This window comes from Uloborus diversus, chromosome 10 (assembly GCF_026930045.1).
Source record: "Uloborus diversus isolate 005 chromosome 10, Udiv.v.3.1, whole genome shotgun sequence".
NCBI lineage: Eukaryota > Metazoa > Arthropoda > Arachnida > Araneae > Uloboridae > Uloborus > Uloborus diversus.
In genome coordinates this window covers 108,696,641-108,723,009 of record NC_072740.1, presented here as the reverse complement: position 1 = coordinate 108,723,009, position 26,369 = coordinate 108,696,641, and the positions used below count along the sequence as shown (strand labels likewise).

At 32.4% G+C, this 26,369-nt stretch overlaps 2 protein-coding genes across 7 annotated transcripts in view; one reads left to right on the top strand and one right to left on the bottom strand.

The window, feature by feature from the left end:
• LOC129231129 (uncharacterized) overlaps positions 1–9,323 on the top strand; it is a 72,571-nt gene extending 63,248 nt beyond the window's left edge. The window contains exons 5-6 of the mRNA XM_054865376.1: positions 1,066–1,167; positions 9,163–9,323. Coding sequence (XP_054721351.1) covers positions 1,066–1,167; positions 9,163–9,323 — 263 coding nt within the window. The remainder of the gene's footprint in view (positions 1–1,065; positions 1,168–9,162) is intronic.
• A 7,928-nt stretch (positions 9,324–17,251) lies between these two features.
• The window catches only part of LOC129231234 (ectonucleoside triphosphate diphosphohydrolase 1-like), a 107,581-nt gene continuing 98,463 nt past the window's right edge, over positions 17,252–26,369 (bottom strand). For all 6 annotated transcript variants that reach the window (XM_054865501.1, XM_054865499.1, XM_054865504.1 and 3 more), the window contains exons 11-12: positions 23,115–23,243; positions 17,252–17,911 (exon numbers count right to left, since the gene is read on the bottom strand). In XM_054865501.1, coding sequence (XP_054721476.1) covers positions 17,693–17,911; positions 23,115–23,243 — 348 coding nt within the window. In that variant the 3' untranslated portion in view covers positions 17,252–17,692. The remainder of the gene's footprint in view (positions 17,912–23,114; positions 23,244–26,369) is intronic.

Below are 26,369 nucleotides of genomic sequence, written 5' to 3'. Positions count from 1 at the left end.
CTTTAAATAGAGAAAATCGTTAAATAAAGTGTCGTTAAACAGAGAGCCAACTGTATTTGCAAAAAACTTTTAATTCTTCCACAGTTATTGGATAAGCTTTTTCTCAATTTTCCTATGGTCAAAAAAACTCACCTTTATATTTGTCAGTGTGTCATATATAAAGTGATATGTCTTAAGCTTTCTTAAATTTAGCTACTGTTCAAGTATTTATACCAAAGAATTTGTTGAAAATAATGTCTGATATAAGTTTACTGTTCTACTTTGCTTATTTGCAATCCACTCTAATTTGCAAAAGCATTGCCTATGATTTCTTTGCTAAAATTATTAATTCACAGTTTAATCCATGTTGTTAAAAGTTTTTCATGATGCAATAGTGACAGGTGCTTAGTGCAAAATATAAATTAGTTATAGCTGTGCTTTCATATATATCTCTCTGCACCATAGAAAACATATGTGTGTGAAAGGGACATGAAAAGGAAGAGTATTAGTGCAAGGTAACTTACACACTGAAATGTAAAGTAACACAAGTCAATTTTGACTCATACACAATTGGTTTCTGCAAAAGTTTTGCAAAACAGCTAGCAAATACCCAAGAAGAATCAATAAGATTTCAACTTATCTTGCATTCAGTAAGTTACGTCATGTACTCTGTCTGCATGCAGTTTGCATCAGACGCATGACTTTTTTATATATTGGATCATTTCATATCACTGAGTAGGAAATTTTTATCAGTTCATAGGTTTTCATCTTGTTGATAATGAGATACAGAGATGCAGCATGTATGAATTAGATTTAGGACAGATTTTAGCTTAGCAAGGAGTGTTTTTTCAAAAAAATTAAACTGAGACAATAAAAATGTTGAATAAAAAAAATATACAAGAGAAAACAATTTCCAGACTTAAGATGCTTTGGAAGAATTCAATTTTTTAAATATTATGCAAATGTACTTAAGAGAAATATTGTAGCATTATTCTTTGTTCTAGGGTTATTGTGGCTTTAAGGTTTTCTGAATGCCTAGTAAAATGTTTAGTTAATGTATATTTTAGCATTATTATTCAATTTTAGGTTCCTGTGATCCTGTGATTGATGAGCATTTTCGTCGATCTTTGGGCAAAGACTATCAACAGATCTTTTCAAAATCTGCACCAAACAGTGTTTCAATTACAGGTGTGTATTTTTCATATTTGTATATACAATATTTGGTTTCAGAGTCATTGAAATAGAAATATTTTTGAAAGTAAATCATTAAAATCTTGTTTTAACAAATTATAACTGCTCTCCATGAATTTTAATTGTATTCTAGATTAATTTACTCTTTTATTTAAATAATGACTGAGAAAGAAAATAGAAGAATCAATCTGTAAGATTCCCCCCCCCCCATCAAATTTACTGCTGATAGCTTATAACAGCTCTACTGTAGAAGAAATGTAACACAAATGGATGACAAACCATCTCTGCTTCAAACATTGATTTTCAATATTATGTTACTGCTAGCAGTAATGCATTGATCAAAAACTGGAATATTTGAAAGGTTGATGTTTCGTAACATAGTTTTTTTTAAAAAATTATAACTCATATATTTTAGTAACCTATGATTTTTTATGTTAGGGAGAGGGAATTAATTGAGCAGCAGTGTAGTACTTATTCATTTATAATGAGATACTTTTGATCTATGAAAGCACAGGCAAAATAAATGAGAAATTAAAATCTACACATTCAAATGAAATAAAAGGAATTGAGTGATAATAATCACAGGTACTCAAAATCATTGGTGGTCTGCTGGCCAAAACAAAAGCCAAATTGACTGCAATGTGCAAGTGGTCATCAGAATCAGTGGTAGAAAATTGTTCAGTCAAATAATTTTATATTATTTGAATTTCTAATTAGATTATCTACATTTCAAAAAGTTTGTGTTTTCTTGGAAGTAAAAGTGTTAACCTATGTTATGTAAATTTCTTGAATTATAAATAACTTAAGAAAAATACATTCAAGTTGATGTAAAAACATTTCATGCAAAATTTTTAGTGGACAAGTGTATCTTACTACTTGCTGATCCGGAGGACCAGCATTTTTTTAAAATTAAGCTTCTAATACACTGTTACATGTGTTTAAAATTCTAAACATTTAAATATTACTAATTGATAAACATGCTTTTCTATCATCTTTTATTTTCTGTTTTTTCTTCAAGTTTTAAAACACCATTTTTAGAATACAAGTTATTTATAATGGCAATTGGGCATCACATTTTTCATTTTCAAATCTAATAAGTACAGTAGAAATATTTGAAATATAAATATAGTCATAGAATAACAAGGATTACCACCGTGGGATGCAATATATTGATAGGGGAAATGGGGGCCTACGTGAACATTTTTTTTTCATTTCTTTATTTTTCAATTTCATTTCTCAGAGCAAAAATATCCCAATGATTGAATAGTCTTTTCTTCCTGCCTTGGAAGTTTTTGAGATTAATTTTTTTTAAAAAACTTTATAGTATGTGGGAAAAAAATGTCTTCATTTGCTCACATATGCCTCTGTAGGGATGAACATGCAAACAAACCTGGGACACATATGAACACAGTTAAAATTGCTGGACAAGCTTCATATTTCATCCAAAAATTTAATATAAAACACTATGTGTATACCAATTACATTAAAAGATTTGTAACCAATATTGAGTCAGTTCAAATTGTACAGTAATTGTGTCATAAAGAAAATATTTTTTTTGCAAATATATAATTGTTCACTGTCATATATTAATTAATAATGCTACATGGTTCAAAGAGTATTTTTAATCTAAAGTTTAGTTTTATAATATATTGCTTTTAAGCTTCAGACAGAGTATGATAATGTATTTTAAACTTCACTTTTTAATAAGGTGAAAATATTTTGTCACCCCCCCCCCACCCTGAGAGTAGTAAATAACACTGAATTGTTGACCAAAAGTTTTGTAATATAATAATAAACAAAATGAATATTTAATGATAGCATTAATTAACTACGTTTACAAACTGATTGTAGAAAAATAATTCAAATATTTACACATTTTTTTAACAATTATACTACCCTACACTAATATAAATATTATGTAGAAGACATAGAAACTGTTCACATATGCTCTTAGATATTATGTTCACAAGTGCTCCATCATCTATCTTAGAACTAACTTGCAAAAATCAATAATTCTTAGTTTAATAAAAAAGCTTAAACATAGTCCTAAATTTTCTTCAATATTCTTTTAATGATTTGCAAAAATTAAGTTTAGCTTATCAGTTAGTTTAAAATATAGTTTAATGTTAAGAAGACAGTGATAAAATAATGCACAGTAACTGCTAAAACAAAGGCCTTTTCACCACAGAAACATAAACTGATTCATTGGTCAAAAAGTTTAGTCAAAAAGTAGGGTTGGTACTGCCATTACTTGAGAATTTTTCAAGATTTTTTGCTTGCAGTTATCATAGTGAAACATACCATGTTCGCATGTGCCCTGTGCTAACATGCAAGTATAGGGAGAAAAACAATGAGATGGAACAGAAGACAGTCCAAATTGTAAACATTTGGAGATTAACAACATAAACAAAGCAAAATGAAGCAAATGAGCTGAAATTTATTACATAATTCCGTTTAAAAAAAGTTACGTAACACATTTTCAAAAACAAAAATAGAAAAAACAACAAATATTGTCGTATAATGAAACCACTTCTGAATAAGTTAGCAATAAATTTATTGTTGGGGAAAATTATGTACCGAAGCAATTGTAACGTTTAAAGAAAGAGTGTTAAAAGTTCTATTAAGAATATTCTTTTGAGATTTTTTGGATTTCTTTTAATAAATAAAATCAATTGAGGTGGGGACAGTTAGTCCCTATCAATAGCCACAGCTCTTTGGTACTTAAGTTCCGTATAAGGAAGCTTAGGTGAAGAACAAATATTCATTGGCTGATTTAAAAAAAATGTTAAAAGCTGAATATTTTTGATTTGGTAAGTGAGCCCAATAAACTATATGGAGGTAACAAAACCGCAAAAAGTTAGTGATAAACCCTGGTGTCACCAGATTCAGTTCAAGAAATAAAAGCATTGAGTAATAGAAGGCAGTTAGATTCCGCAGAATCGATTCAGTTCTTTTTCACAAGAGAATTGAATATTTGAATTTGTGGAGTTTAATTGTGGTTGTGGCACTATCTTCTGCGGGCTACCATCCTGAACGAGTTAAAGCAATGCATGTAAATCTCAGCAAGAATGTGGCTAATTTGGTTCCCCATAGCTAAACCATCTAACCTAGTATGAAATTTACCATTAAAATAGAAGAACATTGTCTTAACAGGTACGAGTAAGGAAAATTGAATCCTCTATTTCCTTATCGGTAAAATGTAATTCCCTCAACCAGTACGTTTGTTAATAAAGAAGCCGTTAAAAAATTATTTGGAATGAAATTATGAATTTTTTTGACAAAATCGATAGAAATTTTAAATGTAAATAAATTATGAGCTCTAAGAAGAGAAAACACAGAGACCAAATATTTTGAAGTTTTATAAGGAGTTGTACCATTATTGGAACCAATCAGCCTGAAAGGAGAACCAGCTTTATGTACTTCGAGTAAAGCATAAAATGTGGTACAATTAGCAATAGAAAGAATAACCAAGATAATAATATTCAAAAGAATAGAATGAACAGACTTAACAGACGAAGAAATAGTTTTAACTATTTTATTTGCCAAGTGGTGTTTTCTCTAATTAATAAATTTTCTTTCCTTCTATAAAAGATTCTATGAATCCTCTTAATTGTTGTGGAATTTATAAAATTAATCACAACTGTGGTCATGAAATTAATGCATTGTCCTATACATTGGACAGAGGTGACATTCTTAAAAATTTTGCTTGAAAGTGCATCAAAATTATGTGGGAAAAAACAGCTAAATAGGTTTAGCATTGCTGCTCATCACTGTAGGGATTCCAACCACTTTATTTCATTTTTCTTTGAACTATCCAAACATGCCTTTGGAAATCTTTCCACATTCTGAAGAACCAGTCTATTTGAATTAATAACTTACTGTAATACTGTATTTTTCTTCAGTTTGGCTTCTATTTCTACTCTCCTGTTTGTGAAAATTACAACACCATGAAGGAAGCATCATAGTTGAAAGAAATTCAATACACAATTGAGTGGTAATGATACAAATAAATGATTGCATTTTCAAACCAAACAAACAATAAAAAGAGATAGAAATTAGTATTTTGTGTGGCCACCACGTGCCGCAATAAGAGCTGCTACACGACTCGGCATAGAGTGAAACAATGTTTGAATATCTGCCTGCGGAAGAGTATTCCATATTGTTAGTATGTGCAACCAAAGTTCGTCTGTCCAAGCAACAGAACGAGGATCACGATCAAGACGCCGCCCGACAAAATCCCACACATGCTCAATTGGTGACATGTCCGGGGAATATGCAGGCCAAGGAAGAAGCTGTACCTGCTGCGAATCAAGGTTGGATTTGACAGTCCCGGTGACATGTGGACGGACATTATCCTGCTGGAATACAGCCCCTGGCAATCCTTGCAGGAAAGGAATAGCTTGGGGCTGTAAAACTTTGTTTATCTATCAGGTACTGCTCAAATTGCCCACAATTTGTAGCAATTGTGATCGTCCATGATATGCTATGGCATCCCAGACCATAACTCCGGGTGTTTGTCCACTGTGGCATTCAATATTGCACTCCGGAATGTGCCATTCACCGGCGTAGTGCCTGCCACGAATTCGGCTATCATGGTGTCACAAATTGAAGCAGGATTCATCAGAATAGATGACCTGCTGCCAATCAGCATGCCAGCTCCTATGCACATTGGCCCATTGTAGCTGCAGGCGGCGATGGTTTTGCGTGAGAGGAATTCTGTATAAAGGAATCCTTGCGCGCAGCCCACGCTGCAGCAAACGTCTCCGAATTGATGAAGCACACAATGAAACACCTGTAGCTGTTGACCACTGTGCTGCCAATTGTCTAGAAGAAGCTGTGCGGTTCGTCAACGCCATAGACACCAGGTGTCTACCATCGCAAGCTGACGTCATATTTCGGGGTCCACTCCCGGATTTCCGAGCTGTCCGACCCTACGCTGCACACGAGCGGCTACTGCACGGTAAGACAATCCAGCTTCACGAAGGCTGACGATTCTGCCCTGTTCAAACTCCGAAATTTGCTGAAATTTCGCTTTCTTTCGTTAAAGAGGCATAATAAAGATTCAGTTAACGTTTACTCTAGCATATAACCACCGATAATCACACACCCCTCGCTACAGCCATCTATTTAGATTCGGTTCGATCTGCCGTTCAGAGAGTGCTGCTCAGCATACGCATGCACTACCAGTCTGTGATTCTAATCATTTGCATATCATGCCCTACTTTACATTTCCTGCAATTTTCAGCTCCAGGGATGAGATTTTTCCCGCTTTTGTCTGAATTCCGGCTTTTTCTGTTGACTTTTAAAACATTTCCTCCATTTCCTCCTTTTTTGCCTCTTTCAGGCCTTATTTTTCTCAAAACTTAGGGGGAAAAACGATTTTTTTAAATTTTCAGTCCCCGATTTCTTATGCTTTCTATTTTTCTCCTTCGAATCTTCATCCTCCGCGATATCTCCCAAAAACGTATGTTTTGGAATCGTGCCAACGATGTCAAACACGTGCTGCACCGAAATTTGCATGCCTCGTTTGAGATTTCAATCTTTTTGCATCCTGCAAGTATTTCAATTATTTCTAATGTTGGGTGTTTTTTCACTATATGCTACCCTATATCTGCTTATTTTATTCATCATTTCAATGATATTTTTATTTCTTTAATTTATTTGTGAAAAAATGCAAAAGTCAATCAAAAAAAGTGGCATAGCAGCCACAGTCTCGAATTTTATTGAAACTTGGCATGGTTACTTTTTTTGTGTATTTAAGAAAGTGTAAAAAGTATCTATAGTGGATCTTAAACCGTTTAGGCTTTACAGCCTGTTAAAAGTTTTGAGACTTCATGATTAAATGAGGTGGCTGCAAGTTGTTCCTTTGATTCCGAAATTGTAGTAGGAAGTTTTTAAGGACAAATTTTGGGTTCCAATGCAAGGAAAAAGATAACCAATCCTTTATATACATATATATTTATTTGTTTTCAATTCTTACTATGAAAAGTATATTCCACCACTTAAAGAAATTTTCGATTTTTCTCTCTGTTGTGAATTTTTACTTTATAAACGGACCTACTTTTAAAATTTATGTTCTCACTCGTTTAACACTATAAACTCAAATGTTTTTATTGAAAAAATGTATTTTTCTCGAAAAAATATGAAAAATTGCCACTATTGTGTGATGCAGCCAAGATTGACCTCTGACTCCCCCAACCCTTTGTTCAAGAACTCAAGGGTTAGAAATTGTTGCCTCTTTTTCAAAATTTAATTTATTTAGGAATAAACCAAAAAATGTTACAAATCGTACAAAATTATTACTTTTAATTAATTAAATATGTATTACCTTTAAAACTGGTAAAAATTAGCCATTTTTTTATTGAATATTTGAATATCATGCCTTCCAGGTTCTATTTTGATGCGCTTTTGGATATCATCCCTTTCACAAAATTTCTTTGGATATCATCCCTTTTACGAAATTTTTTTGGATTTCCTCCTTTTTGCTCTTTGACCACTCTCATCCCTGCAGCTCACTCGCGTAAATCTTTTGTGGTGTTGCATTTTTCACAAGCAGGAGTGTATAGTTGGTTTCTGATCCTATTTCTATTCCTATTCGGTTTTCCTATTCTAAAGTTCTGTGGCTGTACATTTTCTTATTTTTATTTTTTTTTAATTTGGCTTACATGTTTTGTGATCAACTAATTATAACAATACTAGCAAACATACCCAGCATTGCCTGGTCCAGTAATAATATTGAGAAACAATTTATACTCTTTATTTTTAGCTGTGACCGGCGTTAATAAGATAACAATGTAGTAAAAAACTAGTACATTCATCATTAAGTACATCACGCTATGATATTAATATTGTAAAAAATTACACACCCTTATCCACATCGATGTTTTCGTTTAAATAAGAGAGTCAAAAAAAAAAAAAAAAAAATGTAAACCCTTGATTTTAAATTAATTTTTAAATGAGCCAAGTAATAAATGCTGAAAATCTTCCCGCCGGCAGCCGAGTTCAAACCCGAGACCCAGCGTTGCTGGCCAAGCTCTTTACCGACTGAGCTATTTGGGCAACAAAAGTTCAAGCTATTGATGCAACAAAAGGTGTACCATGATTATTATGGATTTAAATTCAATTAATTGCTGCTCCATTCCTATTAGTCATAGTGTGATATTATATAGCCTATAGCCTTCCTCAAAAAATAGACTATTTAACACAAAATGATTTTTTCAATTTGAACTAGCAGTTCCTGAAATAAGCGCATTCAAACAAACTCTAATGCTTTATATTATTAGCATAGATTTCCTTCAATCTGTTTCATTTTGTCTCTCCAAATGCTTACAATTGCTTTGTTACATAATTTTTCCCAACAGTAAATTTATTACTAATTTATTCAGAAGTGGCTTCATTTATATCACAATATTTATTGTTTAATGGATTTTTTAGAAATGTATTACTTAACTGTTTTTTCTTGATGGGATTATGTAATAAACTTCGGCTTTATGGTTTCATTTTCCTTTGTTTGTTTTATTAATCTCAATGTTTTTACTCTTTAAACAGCCTTCTGCTACACCATGTTGCTTTTCTTGGATGACTTTTTTTCCTTAAGCTCACACTTCATTACATAGAAAAAGGGTTCTTTCTTAAGGCATACAAGTTTCTGGGTTATAAAGTATCTTTTTAATGAGAAAAGATATTGAAATACTGGATACCAAGAAACCTCCATGATCACTGCTCTGCATCTCAAACTTTGAAAACTTTTCCCATTATAAGGAGTTTCTTCTGACTTAGAGATGTGTATGCCATTTATTGTATTATTTGTTTAATTCAAGTCTATTTCCCACTTTCTTTCTGCTCATAGTTAACCTTTTACTGCTTATGCAAATCCTTTAAAAAATAGTACATTATTTTCTTGACAATTATGTTTAGCATAATTTTTCTTATATGAAAAGAAATTCTACCTACATTATTGTTAACTATTCTTTTTTTAAAATTATTTTACAGTTGATGATCATTTTGCTAAAGCATTGGGTGATACTTGGCACAAATTACAGAAATCAAAAGTAATTCCAACTGATTCTGTATCTAGTGCTCATACTTCAAAATCTATACAAGCTCAAAAGTCTTCACAGTTTCTACATCAACCTCCAGAAATTTTGTCTTAAATTTTCAGTATTTCTAAACATGAATGTACCTAGCTTTAGGGTCATTCCGTGTCAGATCATCACACGGTTTAGGACGGACCGTCACAGAACTGGATGAAACTTGGTACATGAAGAGATTTAGCCCAGTTATGAATGAAAATGCTAAAAAAAAAATTTCTTTCACCTCATTCAAAAGTTATTAAATATTAATTATTCAAATTTTCATCAAAAAATGCCACACTTTGAGACGGTTAAATCTCATTTTCTCAGAAACTATAACAGATACATGCTTGAAATTGGTCTTGTTTTGAAGCTCTTTTAATGTGCTTTAATTTGATGTGCAACTTGATAAAATCAAAAAATAATAATTTTAAAATTTAATTAAATTAAATTTTAAAATTTTAATTTCTTAAAAATGGACAATTTTAAAATTCTGAAAAAATTTACAAAATTACTTTGTGTTATCCTCTAGCATATTACCAAGTTTCATATTGGGATCTTAATGGGATCAGATGATACAGGGAGGACAAGTTTTACATATATCAAAGTTTCTGCATTTTGGACAAAATACCTTTCTGATGGATTACTCAAATATTATTCTAAGTTATTAAATTAGCACAGGAAACTATAAATGAGCTGCTAATAGTAATGTAAAACCTTCTAATGTCTTACACCTACTTTAAAATTGAATGAAATTAAAATAATAATGGAAATGAAATAAAATAACTGAAAGTTAAAGAAATGAAGTTTGCACAGCAGAAGACAAGGCTTGAATGCTGACTGAAGATAGTTTCAACAGGAATTGTGTATTACAGAACAAGAAAGTATTATAAACACCAGAAAGAATCCCTCTATCCCCCCCCCCCTTTTTTGTGGAAGGATCATTTTGTAATCCCAAATATACCCTCCCCCTCCCCTCTCCTAAAAATTTTCAGATCATCTTCATCCCTTCACCCTTCCCCAAATAAATAAATAAAAATGAACATTTTATGCTCTATTTGGCAAGCATTTCTAGAGGTTTAGTTTCCCTCTTCATGTGCTGGTTTTCTTTTCTAAAAGAAGACAACAAGAAGAAAAGAAAACACTATGACTTAAAAAAAAAAAAGGATCTTGCAAAAAAAAAAAATAGTTTCAGTTTTATTCCTTCCAAAAGTCTAGACGCCTTTTGATGCAAGGGCACTTTTCTTTTTGTTCAGTTCATATGTGTTACAAAAGAAGTTCATGTGAGTGTACTGCTTTTGATTATTTTTGGAAGGGGTTTTGGTAACTTAAGGTGCAAAATCCTTTCTTTCAAAAAAATATTGTCGCCCCCATGCCATAAAATTATGACAAGCTTTTATTAATTCATTTCTCCCTTTTCTTTAATATTAATAGTAACTATTATTTACTTATTTATTTTGTGTACTCTAAAATTAATATTGCTACAAACAATTATTTTGGCAAATTTTACAAAAACAAAATTTGATTATAACCCCCCCCCCCTTTTTTTGGAATTAGTAAGTTATCTTTTGAAACTAAAGGGGGGGGGGGGTGCTTTTGAGATTTTACGGTACTGCTGACTGAACTCCACAAGCAAAAACATAAAACATGTTGAAAAATTTGTCAATCCCAAACCAGTGAAAGGTGGAAAAAAAAACAGTGAGGCAGAACGAACCATTGGATCTCATTCTCAATAGCCACCCCCAGTCTGTTTCATTTTGTTAGCAAAGGGGGTGAAAAGGGTAGCTTACTGTTTCAGATCTGAATTTGTAGTGGATTATTTTAAGTTCACATCCTAAGAGAAAATATTTTCCTTTTTTTCCCTTTCTTCGTTTCCTATTTTAAAATTTTATTTCTTTTTAATTTTTTTTTCTCAATAAAATGAGATTTAGATGATTAATATTTTCATTAATGAGTTATTTTTCAGGAACAAATCGTGCTAAGAAAAACTTCATTTCTAGTAGACAGTTCTGCATAAAAAAGTGAACATGTATGAAGCATATTTATTTATTTATTTTTTTTGCACATAAAATAATAACTATTCCGCACAATAACTCATATTTTGGCAGATATGTGAAACTTGTCCTCCCTGTATCAACTGATCCCATTAAGATCCCAATATGAAACTTAGTGAGATGTGAGAGGATAACACAAAGTAATTTTGTGATTTTTTTCAAATTTTTAAAATTGTCCGTTTTTGAGAAATTTAAATTTTAAAATTTATTTAAATTTAATTATAAATTAAAAAATTTTGAATTTCATTAAGTTGCATATCAAATTGAAGCAGATTAAAAGAGCTTTAAAACAAGACCAATATCAGGCTTGTATCTTTTATAGTTTCTGAGAAAACAAGGATTAACAGTCTCAAAGTGTAGCATTTTTTAACAAAAATTTGAATAATCAATAATTAATAACTGCTAAATGAGGAGAAAGAAAATTTTTTTTTTAGCGTTTTCATTCATAACTAGGTTAAATCTCTTGATGTACCAAGTTTCATCCAGATCTGTGACGGTGCGTCCTAAAATTGCTCCAAATTGTGTTGATTTGACGTGGAATGACTCTTTAGAAATTTATGAAATTTATTTTGCTATCCCAAGATATGATGTTGGGAAAATGTTTTTTACTTCCATGTAGTTAGTCTTTAGTTTACATAACTTGGGGAAGCTATTGTATTCAAAGTTTGTTCTTGGGGGGGGGGGATGTTTTTAATCACATTTTCATTTAGAAGTGGAATTTGTAGTGCATTTTATACCTCTTGCCTTCAAGAATGCTTTAGATTCTATATCTACAAGTTTTCAGTATGTTTACTGGATATATATAAAAGTATGAAACATCTGTGTAAAGTTGTTTCAATCTCACAATCCCATTAGAAGTCTTTCATTGGAATGCATTCCTAAATGATTAACATAAATCTTTCTCACATATGCTATTTAAATGCACTTTTAAGTCTTAGATCACTTTATGGAACAAGTTTTCAATTTAGAAGTCAGTTGTAATACTTTAATATGTCTTGTAATCTAATAAAATGTGAATTTTTTGTGAGAGTACTGCTTTCACTTTGTAAGTACCATTGAACCATTATTGTATACTATAGTTTAAAACTTTATATATAAAAAGAATATTTGTAAGCCTCTCAATATTCATTGTAAAATACTATTGTTTGTTACATGGTATGTATTTTCATGTGAAAATGCACTTTAATATTTCTTCTCACGGTTTGAAAAAGAGTACATAATTGAAATGTGCTACTAATTGTTCCTATTAATAATTTTAAATGCCAGTGGTTTTTAAATTTAAAAATTATGTACACCCATACATATGAAATTCTATTTTTCTTAAAGTGGAAATGTCAGACGTATGGTACATATGTCATAAATAATTGTTCATAACTTTTTGTGTAAGTAATAGTACGAATACACAGGTCACAACAAGTACAAGATACCAGGTTGCAGCCAAGATAGTCATAGTGTCTAAAAATTTGAAGATCAAATATTGTATTCTGAAATTCTATCACATTTAAAACAGTTATTCCTACTTTGTGACAGTGAATGACTATTTTGCATTCCTGTGACTTTTGGTTTTCACTGCTAAATTTTGAATGAAATTTTGTTGCATTTTTACTTAAGTTATTTTTAAAAAGGAATAGGAATATTGTAATTTAATCATTGCATAAACAGATATTATTATTTATCTTGATTGTTCTAAATTATATCAATTTTAAAAAAATGAAGTTTATTATGAAATTTAGAAAATATTAATAAAATATGTTGTGAAAAAATTACAACACAACAAAGAAGTTTTTTAAATACAAACTGGCACCTTAATTTATTTATTTTGCTTAACCTGTAAATTTTAGAGAATTTGACAGCCCCTGCTGATAATTAATTATCTGCTAAAATTTTAAAAAATATAAAAAAAGTTTGAAAAAAAGAAAAAAAAATCAAGTTTGAGAAAATGTAAAGAGATTTTGACAAAATATAAGCAAACCTCTGGCAGGTCATCACTTATCTTATCATGCTTGCCTCAAAGCAGTTATCTTAAGGAGGTGTCCATAGTATTAGGCAAACATTGCATAGCCTGCCACCTCACTGATCATTTACAATTTGCATTAAAAGAATCTTATACATTCATGGCATGGAGGATATAAATGTGTTCAATTAGAATGATTGTGGTTATGGTACATTAGTCGTATTCTTTTCAGTACAGTAAGAATTCTCATCCCTGGTATGGGTTGTTGACCCAAATGAAATTTTACTTAAGTCATACATATTTAGTAAAACATTATTTTTAAGCTAATGAATAGTGAATTAGACTTTAAACGTAGTTGATACATTTGTTATAGTAAATTATTATTAATGTTAATTGTATTTTAGTTATACACCAGAATTTTAGTATTTTTTTGTGTTTCAAAACTATTGTTCCGGATTTCTTCATCAAAGTTAAAAATAAAAACATGATTGTCTTTGTTAGACATTCTAGTTTTAAATCTTTTTCTACTTTTGATAAGTTGATAAATGCATAATTTCAAGTATGTTTGAAAGATTTAATACATTTTTGATACTTTTTCAAGTTTAGTTTCAGTCTGTTTGATTACATAATAGTAAAAAAAAAAAAAAAAACTTTCAAGACTAATAGAAAAGATACTGAGTCCTCCAAAAGCACTGAGCTTGTGTAAATGCATCAATTTGTATAAAACTTAAAATATTTTGCAAAAAACATTTGATATTTTTGAATGAACTAACAATTTAGGCTAATAAAATCATTTCATACTTATGTGTCTTTAAATTTGTTCTAAAATAGTTGTATCAATAGTTAATACTATAAGCCTAGTATTTTTAAGTGTTCTCCAAAGTTATGAATATTTAGTAATGCATTTTTTCTATAATTTAAAAGTGATTTGCTTCAAGCCTTTTTCTTCTGCATTGCTTTTTTTTTTTTTCAATGTGTGTGCTCTTCGCTCTGCATAATTTCTTGTAGTCAAATTCAGGCCTTATTCCTTTCCAATAGAGTGCTCTCAAACTTGATTCTTAGGACACTTTTGAGATAAAAAAAATCAATGCAGAGCAATACAATTTTAGAATGCTTTTTGGAAAATAGAACATATGTTTTACAATATTTGCATACTCCTATTTAAGCTACTTGTTTAGAAATTCATTGGTAAAGTGAATTATTTTAATATGTTAAAATATAATTTGAGAAAAAAAAATCTTATGCACATTATACTGAATTTCAGCTCTTAAAAGGAGGCTACTCTTTAGGCATTTTTGTAAGCAATTTTTGTAAGAAACTTGGGAATAATCAGAATACTTCAAGCAAAAGTTCAAGGATACATTCTTTACTATTAAAAGATTTGATACCTACCAGGCTTCTCCAGTATTTCGGTTAATCAATATTTTATTTATGTGAAGAACTTAGAGCCCGGATAAATGAAGTACATCACATCTAATTACCAGAAATTAGCTTCCAAAGCATCTCCAAAAAGAAAGTATTGAAGAAAGGACAGACAAGGATTTGATTCCTGCTGATAGTGTTAGAAAACTAAGTAGTCCTGTTTTTTTCATGTATATTTTTTTTAGCAATGAAACAGTGAAAGATATTACTTTTACACCTCTTTGGCAATAAAGAAATCTGGTGTGAAAAAATTAACTTGGTTTTTCTTTGCTCTGAACTCCCACTCTCAAATTAACTGAATAAATATGCGTAATTTTAGATTGCTTCTCACTGCCCCATATTATTTTGATATGCAAAGTGGGCTTTTTAAAATTTTTGAGTTAAACGAATTTAAAGTTGAGATCCTTGGCAGACTTTCATTCAATTATTTTTCTAAATCACGTTATATAAAAGCTCCTGCCAGAGTACCTTCTCTTGCTCCAAAACAGATGAGAGGGTCAATTTTACTGGTTTTCCCCAAGTTTCTAATTTTGCCACTTAATTCCTTTGCTTCTCCTTGCCTCATATTTCTGTAATTGGTTGAAATAAAGAGAATAAATCCTTCAAAATAGCAAGTCCGATCTTTTACAACTTGTTAGAGATGTCATTTAAAAGTTTTTTACTTTTATCAAGTCTATTTTGTATTTTTTTCATTGTATCAGAATGAAATTATATTCTAAATTATTTCAACATAGACAATTTTTTCTCATTCTTTAAAAACTTTAAATTTTGTTATATCTATTTTTTATGAACTCTAGCTGTTTACATGCTTTAAGCAACTAAAATGCTTTGTAGCCGATAGAATAATGCTCTTTCTCTTCAAAAGTTATTATATCAGTCTTTTAGTAGATAGATTCCATCTTCTTGATGTGTAAGTAATATTTTTTTCTAAAGTATAAAGTCTCAAAATGATGAAACACAAAATGGACTTGCATATTGCACTATTAAATCATATTTTATATGAAAAATTTTAGATCACTATTTTTTACTTGACCGATTTGTTTCGAAATAGTTTTGATTTTTGAACAGAATCAGAGACTATTTGCTTCCGTGCTCATGCGAATCAAGTCTAAATTTTCATAAAGTAGTTTTACTTTGAGTTCTGTGAAGTTTCCTGTTTACGTGTTGTACACTTCCCCTTATAAATACTGTTTCAGCTCGATATTGCAATCGTAGTACATACTCATGCTTCAATAATTAAGCATGCTTTTTTCCTGCACAAATAACTACATGAGTAAAAAGCTAAAACTGTGCAGATGAAAAAATTCTGAATCTATAGAGAGAATTTTTTCTGCAATAAATGTATATATATATTTTCGTTGTGTGTGTGTTTCTACTTAATTGTCTCAAATGTGCAAAAAACATGCTTTTTATTTGGAAAATGATGAAAGATACTTGTTTTATTATGTTTGATGACAAATTATGATGTTTAAAGTTTTTGTAAGTTTGTGTAGGGAATGCAAAAAAGTTCTAAAATTGAAATTTTAAAAGATGATTGAAATGAAATGGATGTACAACCAATCTATTACCACTTGACAAATGTAAAGTGGTAAATGATTGTTTGTTAACTGAATGTAGCTAATAGAAGGTGATTGGAACGTTATAGTGCCCTGAGACATTGCTTTCTGTTGAGAGAACAGAGTTTTCTGTGTTATATGGTTGAGAAAGCAGATATGAAGGTAAGTTTTTTTTTTCTTAAACATTTTAATGATATTTAATTTTTCTGCATTTACTCTATTTTCTGAGAATCTGATCTATTTTAAATTTGAACTTGGGGTAGTTAGAACTTTTTTAGTTTTCCTTTTAAGTTTGAATTATTAAGAGTCGGCTGTATGTACATTTTTAAAAATCCATGTTGTAAGTTCTGTAAATATACATTTATGTTAAAATTATAGTGTCTTTGTAGTTTATTTGTCGATTATTATGTTTTTTTTCTCTTTTTAAATGTCTGCACTTTAGTATTATTGAGGTATTATTTTCTGAGTATTTTTAGTTCAACACAATTTCTGCATAATGGATATTTGCAATGTATCATCAAAAGTATGAAATGGTGTAAACATTTCCATATTTCAAAGCTTTTCCCTCCTGCTGTTTGTGGTTATTATATAATATTTACACTATTAAAAAGTGTATAAATTTTTTAAGATGTTTAATTTTATAAGATCTGCTATATGCAGCTGTATATATGTACATAAAAGTATTAACCTTATTCTGTGGTAATCAATAAATTTTATAAATGTTTTCTTAACTTTAAATGTGATTATACATGGTTGATGTCATGGTAAATAAATGGCTAGAATCTTTGATGTGTTAGTTTTTTTTTCTTTTAATGTTACAGATTTTTTTTTAATGCTAAACTTAAACAACAAAATGCTCATTGCGCAAAACCTACTAAAAGTTACTCAGAAATAAATAGTAAATCTTTTCCCCGAGCTGTTTGTTTCATTTTATGGGGTAAGTTAACATTTCCTTTAGAAGGGAATTGTGTTAAACAAGAACTAGCTGCATTTGAAATTGAAAACATATCAAGAAAAATACAATGCGTTAAAAAATATTTTTATGTATTAATTACAAATGGTACATTTGATATATTACATTAAAATGCTATATACATATTTGCAATTACACAAGACTACTGAGAACTGACGGCATCATTCTCAAAATGTCCTTTTAGCAGCCTGAAATATCCATGTAAGGGACATTCTATGGAGCTTAATTTTCTTGTTCATCTTTTTTGAAGTAGTTTTGACGGTTTAAGTTTTAGTGGCGAAAATTTGGCACTCAATTTCTTTCTTTTTCTTTTTTTTTTTTTGCATCACAAAGTTTGTTGGGAATGCCAGAATTTATGTACTAAGAAAATAAAAATTTTATTAAGAATAACAAGGAATAATGTATGTAGCTGATAAATGTGTTTATAATGTCAGATGAAAGAAAAGCTCATGCTTTGTCATTTTTACTCAGATAAACATGTTCTTTTAAAGTTATGCTTGCCCATACATGGATCTTGTTGTGTATTCGTTTCTTTGCCGGTATCTGTTGAACAAGAAAACAAATGTTCCAATGACAACAATAATAAATAAGACCAATGAAATCGTTAGCGCAGTTGCCGATATAGCTCTTGGAGTCTTTGCTTTCTCTGGAATTAAATTTGTTGCATTTATCATGTAACCCAAAGTCCACCCTACACTTACACGTTGTATCTGAAAAAGATAAAAATTTAAAATGAGTTATGCATGAGAAATTCAATGTAATATTATTTATCTATTTGGTTTAGTGTTATTTAAAATTAACTAGATTTCTGTTGAGATAAAGATTATTTTTAAAATTATGAAAAGATGTTCATTTAATGCAGGACAACTATTTATGTGAATATTTTTAGACAAAAGAAAGTAATATATTTTGTGCAGTGTTTCAATGAATGCTCTGGATTCAAGTTTGTAAGGTGAGCTGAAAAAACTTTTCGTTTCCGTTTTCGTTGATGAGTATTGCGGAAAAAGTGCCATAACTGAACTCGTGCTGTTTTGCATTGGTTTTGAACACAATACGAATAGTTCTCTGCAATTTTCTAAAATCATGTCTAATATTTTAACCTCTAACAGTACTAAATAGTGAATTTCTAACACACTGAGCATCTAAAAAATAAATTGGATATGTAGACAAGTTCCACGATGCTGTTACAAATGAAATATCATGAAGTACTTAGGTGTAATCCTTGACAAAACTTTGTCATGGAATCTACACCTAAAACTAATTCTTGATAAGGCCATGAGAATCCTTTGGTCTTGTACGCATGCCATTGAAAAGAATTGTGGGTTTTCACCAAAAATTGCGCACTAGGTTTACACTAGAGTAATTGCCTTGTGGGGTAAAATCTGTAATGTAACTGCCGAGAGTTGTCTCACCTTCTCACCAGGGTACAAAGGATGGCCATTATTATAGTCACTAGTGACGTGAGAACAACTCCTTCTGTGCATACTTCCACTACAAAAGCAAGTGGAATTAGGGGCTATCCTGTGTTCATATCGCCTCAAACTCGTGGTCCTTTGAAAGCCCTCTTATTCTGTCTCTGTTTGATAAACTTTGTTCGAGGACTATTAAGCATCCTTACTTTATGATGCCTTCGAACTGGGGTCTAAAACAATTCAGTTTTAATGCCAATTATAACGTGTTTCCTTCCAGAGAATAATCGAGGAATGCTCATAAAGTTATTGGCAAAGCACAAAAAATTTCAATTACGGATGGCACAGCAGTAACACGAAGCTATTCTTTTCACTTTTGAAGCTGGCTACTGTTTATCATGCAGAAACTTTATACATTCTGGCATGTGTAACTGCCTAGATCAAGGCATAACTGTTAAGGTTATAAGAATCTTCTTCTCTGATAGCAAAGCTATGTTAAAAACTCTCGATTGGTTCTGCTTCTCAACCAAGAGAGTATGGGAGTGCTACAATGCATTTGTAAGACTAGCCAGTAACAATAATGTTTCCCTCTGTGGACAATGAATTGCCTGATCAATTAGCTAAGCAGGGCTCCATCACACCATTTGTGGGACCAGAGCCTGCCCTTGGTTTGCCTATGATGCAGTTAAGAATACTGCAAAGAAATGGTGAATCGTATGGTAGGTGGCTTCGGTCTGACTCTCAAAGACAGGCTGAAGTCCTCAACCTGCGGCCTCCCTGGTTTAGACCCAAGGAGCTGCTTTGTCTGAGTAGGAAAGAGATAAAGTCCATTGGGCTACTAATCGGACATTGCTCTCTTAATAGGCATCTTTATTTGATGGGTATTATGACGATCCATCGTGTGCAGCAGTGCTTCTCAACCTTTTTTACTTTACGCACACTAGATAGTTGACCCGATTATTGCGGCACACTGAACCAAATTTCATTTGAGGCAGAAAAAAGCAAAGAGATGTAAGTGGACATTTTCAAGTTTTGAGTAAAAGGCGTTTAAAGATAACATCCTAGGCAGGCTATCATTGAATTTTTTTTCTAAATCATGCTATACAGCAGCACCTACCAGGACTAATTGCACTGTCTCTCGCCCCAAAACAGAGGAGAGGTTCCCCTACTATTTGTGCTGTTTATCTCCATTGCCACTAACATGCCTTTGCCTTCTCACTGCTTCATATGTCAATATGGACAATGTTTTCATCACTCACTAATCGAAGCAAGGAAGGGAAAAAACCAACGTTTTCATATGGATTCAACACTTAATCTTTTAAATATTTCAGTTTCTTTAGAAATTGAATTAAGTTCATCATGACTTTTAGTGATTATTATGACCAGCAAGTCCCAAACTTTCACTTAACACGACTGAGAAAGTTATTATATGAGGGAAAGGGACGCTTTTTATTCAGCTCTATTATGAGTAGAGCTACAGGAAGTTTTTTAATCGAGGATCTAGCCACAATATTTTGTTGTTCTTGAAAAGTGTCAATACTAAGAATAATGGTTACAGTAACAGCTCATGAATAACTTGATCAGACATTTTTAGGTATACTCTTTACCACTAGAGCAGCCAGAAATACCTTCTGGAGGGTTATTTTCAGCAAAATTACCTTCTGAAAGAGCTTTTTGGATCAAAAACACCTTCTGGAGGGTTATTTTCAGCAAAATCAATTTCTGGAGGGTTTATTTTCAGCAAAATTACCTTCTAAAGGAGGTTTTTGATCAAAAATACTTTCTACAGGGTTTTTTTGAGCAAAAATACCTTCTGGAATGGGTTTTTTGATCAAAAATAACTTCTGAAAGGGATTTTTTGCTCAAAACAGCCTTCTCATATGCATTAACTAATGTATTAGAATTTGCGTAAACCAATGCCTCTGGGGGGTGTTTTCACCCCCAAAACCCCTTCTTCGCTGCGCCACTGCTCTTTACTAGCAGCCAATATATGTCCAAAGGAGCTAAACCCCAGTTTTAATTGTGCATACATATGAACACAATACTCACCGCGTCTGTGAATTCTTCGATTCAGTTCGTTAAGATTCTAAAAAATATCAGCCGCGTACGCTTGTTTTCCAAGAAAATATTTGTTTTGTAATAAACTGGTATTTTTCGTTTCGTCGTGAAACATCAGAAATTTGTACCTCGTCCCCCAACTCAAAAATTCTTGGCTTTACCTTGCTTTTCACTACTAAGCTAACCACCGTGTGAAGAAGCAGGGAGTGATGATCTGCCCCCACGTCTTCCGAACGTACAATGAAAATATGACAAAATTGACAAAATTAAGTGGCCTTTTTAAATTGTATAAAGTTGACGGTTTTTACTGCCTCAACCATGGCTAACTTCAGCTCGTATGTTGTATTGTTTGTCAGGAGAGTTTCACGATGGAGGAAACAGATCGGGACATCTCGGATCCGGGTCAACACCAGATGTACCTTCTCCCCCTCCCCCATTAATTTCGCTATAACGCAGAATATTTCATCACTCGTTGCATGATGAGAAAGTTCTTCGCAGAAAATAAAATGATCTTGAATGCCGTCCTCATCAGCAAGAATAGTGCACTTTTTATATCTGTTGATTCATCAACTTGGGGGGGGGGGAATCAGCTGCTCGTAGTAGTTTATCAACCAATGTTTCTAATGTGCCCCGTCATGTCATTAATTAGTCGCTGATAACATCGTCTGGAATTGGCAACTTGACCACTTAATTCATTGCATCGAAACAAGGGCAGATTCAGAGGAGGGTCAAAGGATCAACTGACCCCCCTGTGAGAAGAATTTCATTATGATTATTATTAAACTTCAATTCTTTAGATACGAAAAAATAGTACATGGAATCAATGTCAACCTTTTTTTTTTTTTTTGCTCGGTTCTGTAAGGTAGTTCTTTTTAGTGCGTCATAATTCAAAGAATTGACTGGATTTGTTTACTGAGGTTTTGCTATTTTGATTTCTTTGTTCATATTCAAAAGCACAAATTTCTCTAATGAGCTTAACTTTTTCCCAGTTCTCTTCCCCCTCAAACCACATGTTGTGCGTGTCATGTGTGCTTTTTCCTACTATTTATAGATGTAATCTCATATAACCAAAGCTTACGGTAACGTGACCAGCATATTTGCCGAAAGAAATGTGACTTTTGATGAAAATTTGAGGGAATATGATCCTTGGCTCAGGCTGAGGCATTGAAAATTTAGGGGGAGGGGAGTTAATTTGAATGAGTTTTGACTTGGGGGGGGGGAGGGGTCGGAGTACTCCGTAGCATATGAGGCGGTACGCTCTCCTGCATGGAATGATGGGCAACCCTGCTTAACTGCTACGTTTTTACGTTGGAATAATAACGATATCCGTTGAAACTTGACCCCCTTACAAAAATTTCTGGATCCGCCCATGCATCGAAACCTATCGTTCCCCGTACGATTTCTTTACATGTTGATAAAATAAATGTTCACACCGTTCATATTAATTTAATGAAACTAGCAACAATTGATGAAATTAGGTACATTATATGTGATTTCTTGCGCAGGTAAAATAGGTGTTCTTCCTTATTCTACAACTCCGAAAATACCGCGGCACACTAATTGAGAAGCACTAGTATAGAGGATGCCATTTGGCAGAGGGGGGGGGGAGCTCAATTAATGTACCGTGTAAATGTGACTGTTATTCTTCACAAAGATTTGAACATTTAGGATACCACTGCGTTGATCCTTTAGGAAATTGCCTAACATGTCGAATAGACAACTGCTGAAATTTGTTTCTGCAATCAGGCTCTACTAGGGGTTTTAGTGGGGACAGTAGAATAGACCAGTGGTCGTGGTGCTTGCGCTGTCTTTGAGCGCCCCATTTTCATTTCATTCATGTCTAATATTTTAACCTCTAATAGTACTAAATAGAGAATTTTTAACACACTGAGCATCTAAAAAATAAAATGCAGATGATTATTTGCGCCATACTATATTACCGGTAATTACAACTGAATACAAGATACAGAGTCCCAAAGTTTTAACAATATTAATTATTACTTTTTTCCTTGGAATAAACGTTTATTAGGTTTCCACGTGTCTACTTAAGTTGAATTTTTAAAACCAAAAATTTACTTTTTGAGGAATGAAAACTGCAATAAGTATGAAATATTGATACATTTTAATAGGGTTTAATGTTACTGGGGGAAAACTAGATAACAAGACAAACCAGCATTTGATTATTCTTAAAATCGCAATCGACTATCAATGCTACTTGTGGATCACGGTATACCTGAAAATACAATGCAAATCTTCATTAGCTGAAATTTTTATATTTTTTTCTTTAAAATGTTTTTTTTTCCTCCCCCAACGAAGAAATAGTCTACAGATTTTCCCAAAAATCTGCATTGTACGTCGCAGCGTCGGGCTGTTTCTGTTACCGGGGTTATGCGAATAAAATTTTTCTTCCATGGAATAGAAAAAAATGAAATGTTACAGAACTCACCTTATCGACGAACTGTAGATTTTCCCAAGTGCTGTTAGTGAAACCAAGACCGTTGACTAGAACTTCATGAATATAAAGTGCATTAAAGCAGTATTGAGTTACAAAAGTACTGTTGTCAATGTCGTGTACCTGTGAAATAGATAAATAATACAGGTTAAAAAGGTTACAGCCCTTTTTAAGACTCAATAATCAAGTAAATAATCATTGCATTTTGTAAAACTTCTATTCGTAGAAATTTTATTTGCATCAGACAAACTAAGTAGTTTGTCTGATGCAATAGTAGTTTTAGCACTTTGTAATCAGAATCTTTTATTCACTTTTTTTTTTTAAATTGGTGAAACAAAATGTTTCAGCAATTCGTATTGTTTATGAACGCTACTCTAAAAGCAAATTTAAGAGGTTTTATTACTCCCTCCATTGCTATATTTGAATACTTTTGTACTGATTTTTTATACTGATGATTTTGTTTGGACAATTTTCAAAAATATCAGGGTGCTTTGCTCTCAATTTATATTTCTATATTGATTCCAGTGAAAAATTTCTAATTTCTCGTCCTCTTTTGCAGTCAGTACCTTAAACTATTTTAAAATTAACCAAAAACTTCGACTCTGGATCCATAATGAGTGAAATACACTCTTCAGCAATACTTATTATGTACACCCAGTGGCGTAGCGTAGGGGAGGGGGGCAAAGGGGGTACTCGCCCCGGGCGGCACTTTGTTAGGGGCGGTAAATTCTGTAACACTACATTAACATCGAAAAGGCGTTTTTTTTTTTTTATTAAGACGGTGCTTTGTTAGGGATGTATCACTAAATCAACATCAAAATGTTTTTTTTTTTTTACTCTGCAGTTCTAACTTTCTAACTTGTCTCAGAAAATAGTTCTCGTTGAGGCACGAGCACGAAATACTGGATACTGACATGCATGCGGACCATTATCACTGGCACTGACATAGAAAGACGAGAAGAGAGAGGACAAACTCCTTGGAGAGGATTATAAATCACAAAGATCGACAAGCAGGGCCGGACTGGGTCCCCCAAGAGGGCTCCAACCTTAACTACCAAAGGGCGCGAAAGAACTGAGGTTCAAGGGCGCAAAAATTTTAAAGGTGCAAAATTAAACGAAAGCGCAACAGTTTGAGGGCGTGAAGAAACGAAGGCGCACAGGTTCAAGGGCGCCAAAAATAAATAAATAAAGTAAACGAAATCTCACCGGTTTGAGGGAGCCAAAAAAAACCGAAGGCACACAGAGGACACTCGAGGGCGCATCGGCCCGCAGGCCAGTTCGCCCCCTGTAAGCAGTCACTGCCTTAAATAACGTGATTGCGCCACCACGTGTTTCACTTGACGGAACTAAAAAACCTTATGCGCCCTCGGTTTTTTTTTTTTCGCCTTTGCTCTTAAGTTTTTTTTTTTTTCGCTCTCGAACTGTTTTCATTTTATTTTATTTGTGCCTTCAAAAGTGTGCAATTTTTTTTTGAGCCCTTGATCCTGAGCTCTTTTTTTGTGCTCTCAAACCTGAGCGTCCCCCCCCCCCCCCCCGCCCTCGAACCTTTTTTTTAAATTTGTGTCATCGAACGTGTGCGCTTTCGTTTTTTTTTTGCCCTTTTTTTTGCCCTCCCCTCAAACCTGTGCGCCCGTTTCTTTTTGCGCCCTCACACCTGTACGCCTTCGGGTTTTTTTTCTCTTTTTCTTCTACTTTTTTTTTTTTTTTTGCTCTCTCTCTCTCAGACCTGAGCGCCTTCTCTCTTTTTTTGCGTTCTCAAACTTATGCGTCCTCGTTTTTTTTTTTTTTTTTTTTTGTAATACGCCCTGGAACCTTTTTTTCCCCCCTATTTTTCATTTGTGCCCTTGAACGTGTGCGCCTTTGTTTTCTTTTTTTATGCCCTTTTCTCGAACCTGTGCGCAAGTTTCTTTTTGCTCCCACAAACCTGTACGAATTTTTTTTTTAATTTTTATTTGGCCCTTTGAACTTGTGCGCCTTTGTATCTTTTTATTTATTTATTTATTTATTTATTTTTTTTTTTTTTTTTTGCGCTCTTTGAGGGTCAAGGTTGGCACCCTATTAGGGGACCTTGTCCGACCTTGGTAGAAAGATCAATTTTTGGGTCCAAAAAGTAAATTTCGAATAAAAAAAGAACTATTCATCGAAATTTTTCCGAAAATGTCTATAAACCTTCCCAGCACTAACCTAGATAAACTGAAAATAATACGGTTTTGGTGCTGCTGAAAACAATTTTAACGAAATCGGTCCGGTAGTTTCTGAATTTTTCCCGTACATATACATTTGAATTTTTTGCTTTATTTATATAAAGAAGATATCAGTGCTAAATTATAGGCACACTTAATTTCATTCGTAATCTTCAGTGTGATCGTAACTTCAATAAATATACATAATCCGGGAAGGTTTGTGACTGAAGACCTGTGATGCGACTTATATGCAAACATACGGTGCTTCAAGATTTATTATTTTTTAAAATTTATATTTATTTCATTTTATTTATTTATATTTATTTTTAGTATTTTTTTTTTCAACCTGAACTTTTTTTCGGACATGGGGCTCATAGAAGTGAAGCCGATACTTCAATTTTGCATCGAAAAGTAAATGATTGTACATCAAAAAGTACAACGAAAACAAACTGCGGAAAAAAAGAAAAAACAGTTCGTTTTGGTGATTTTTTAAATATTTTAGGGAAGAGGTTGATCACCAGAACTCCAAAACTGGGTGGGTAATAGGGGAAAATAGTGTTCATATTTTCAGGTTCGGATCTATAAAATTTGGAATCCCTGCAACTAAATCCGCAGAGCCTCTCCCCAGAGGCCAGCAGTGTATAAATGCAACGTTAATAGGTCTTAGTGCTAGTGCAAGAAGAAAAAATCTTTTCAAGAAAAAAAAATATATCGATCAGGTAATTTATAAACATATTTTTCTTCTTCTTCTTTTCAATAAAAGATTTAAGAAATACTACCAGTATTCAGTTTTAGATCATGTTTTAAATGTTTTTATCTAGGGAAAAAATTATCTCTCACTATGCAATAATTTTTGAAAAATATTTATTAGAATTTTTCGATCAACAGTATTTCCTGTTAAAGTAAGATTATATTAAAATGTAAAACATGTTTCAGATAATAAAATCTTGTTTTCGTTCTGTTTATGTGTCTGTGGGAGGGAGGGGGCATATAGCAGGACAATGTAAGTGGGGCGGCAAATTTGGTGTCTGCCCCGAGCGGCAGAAACCTACGCTACGCCGCTGTG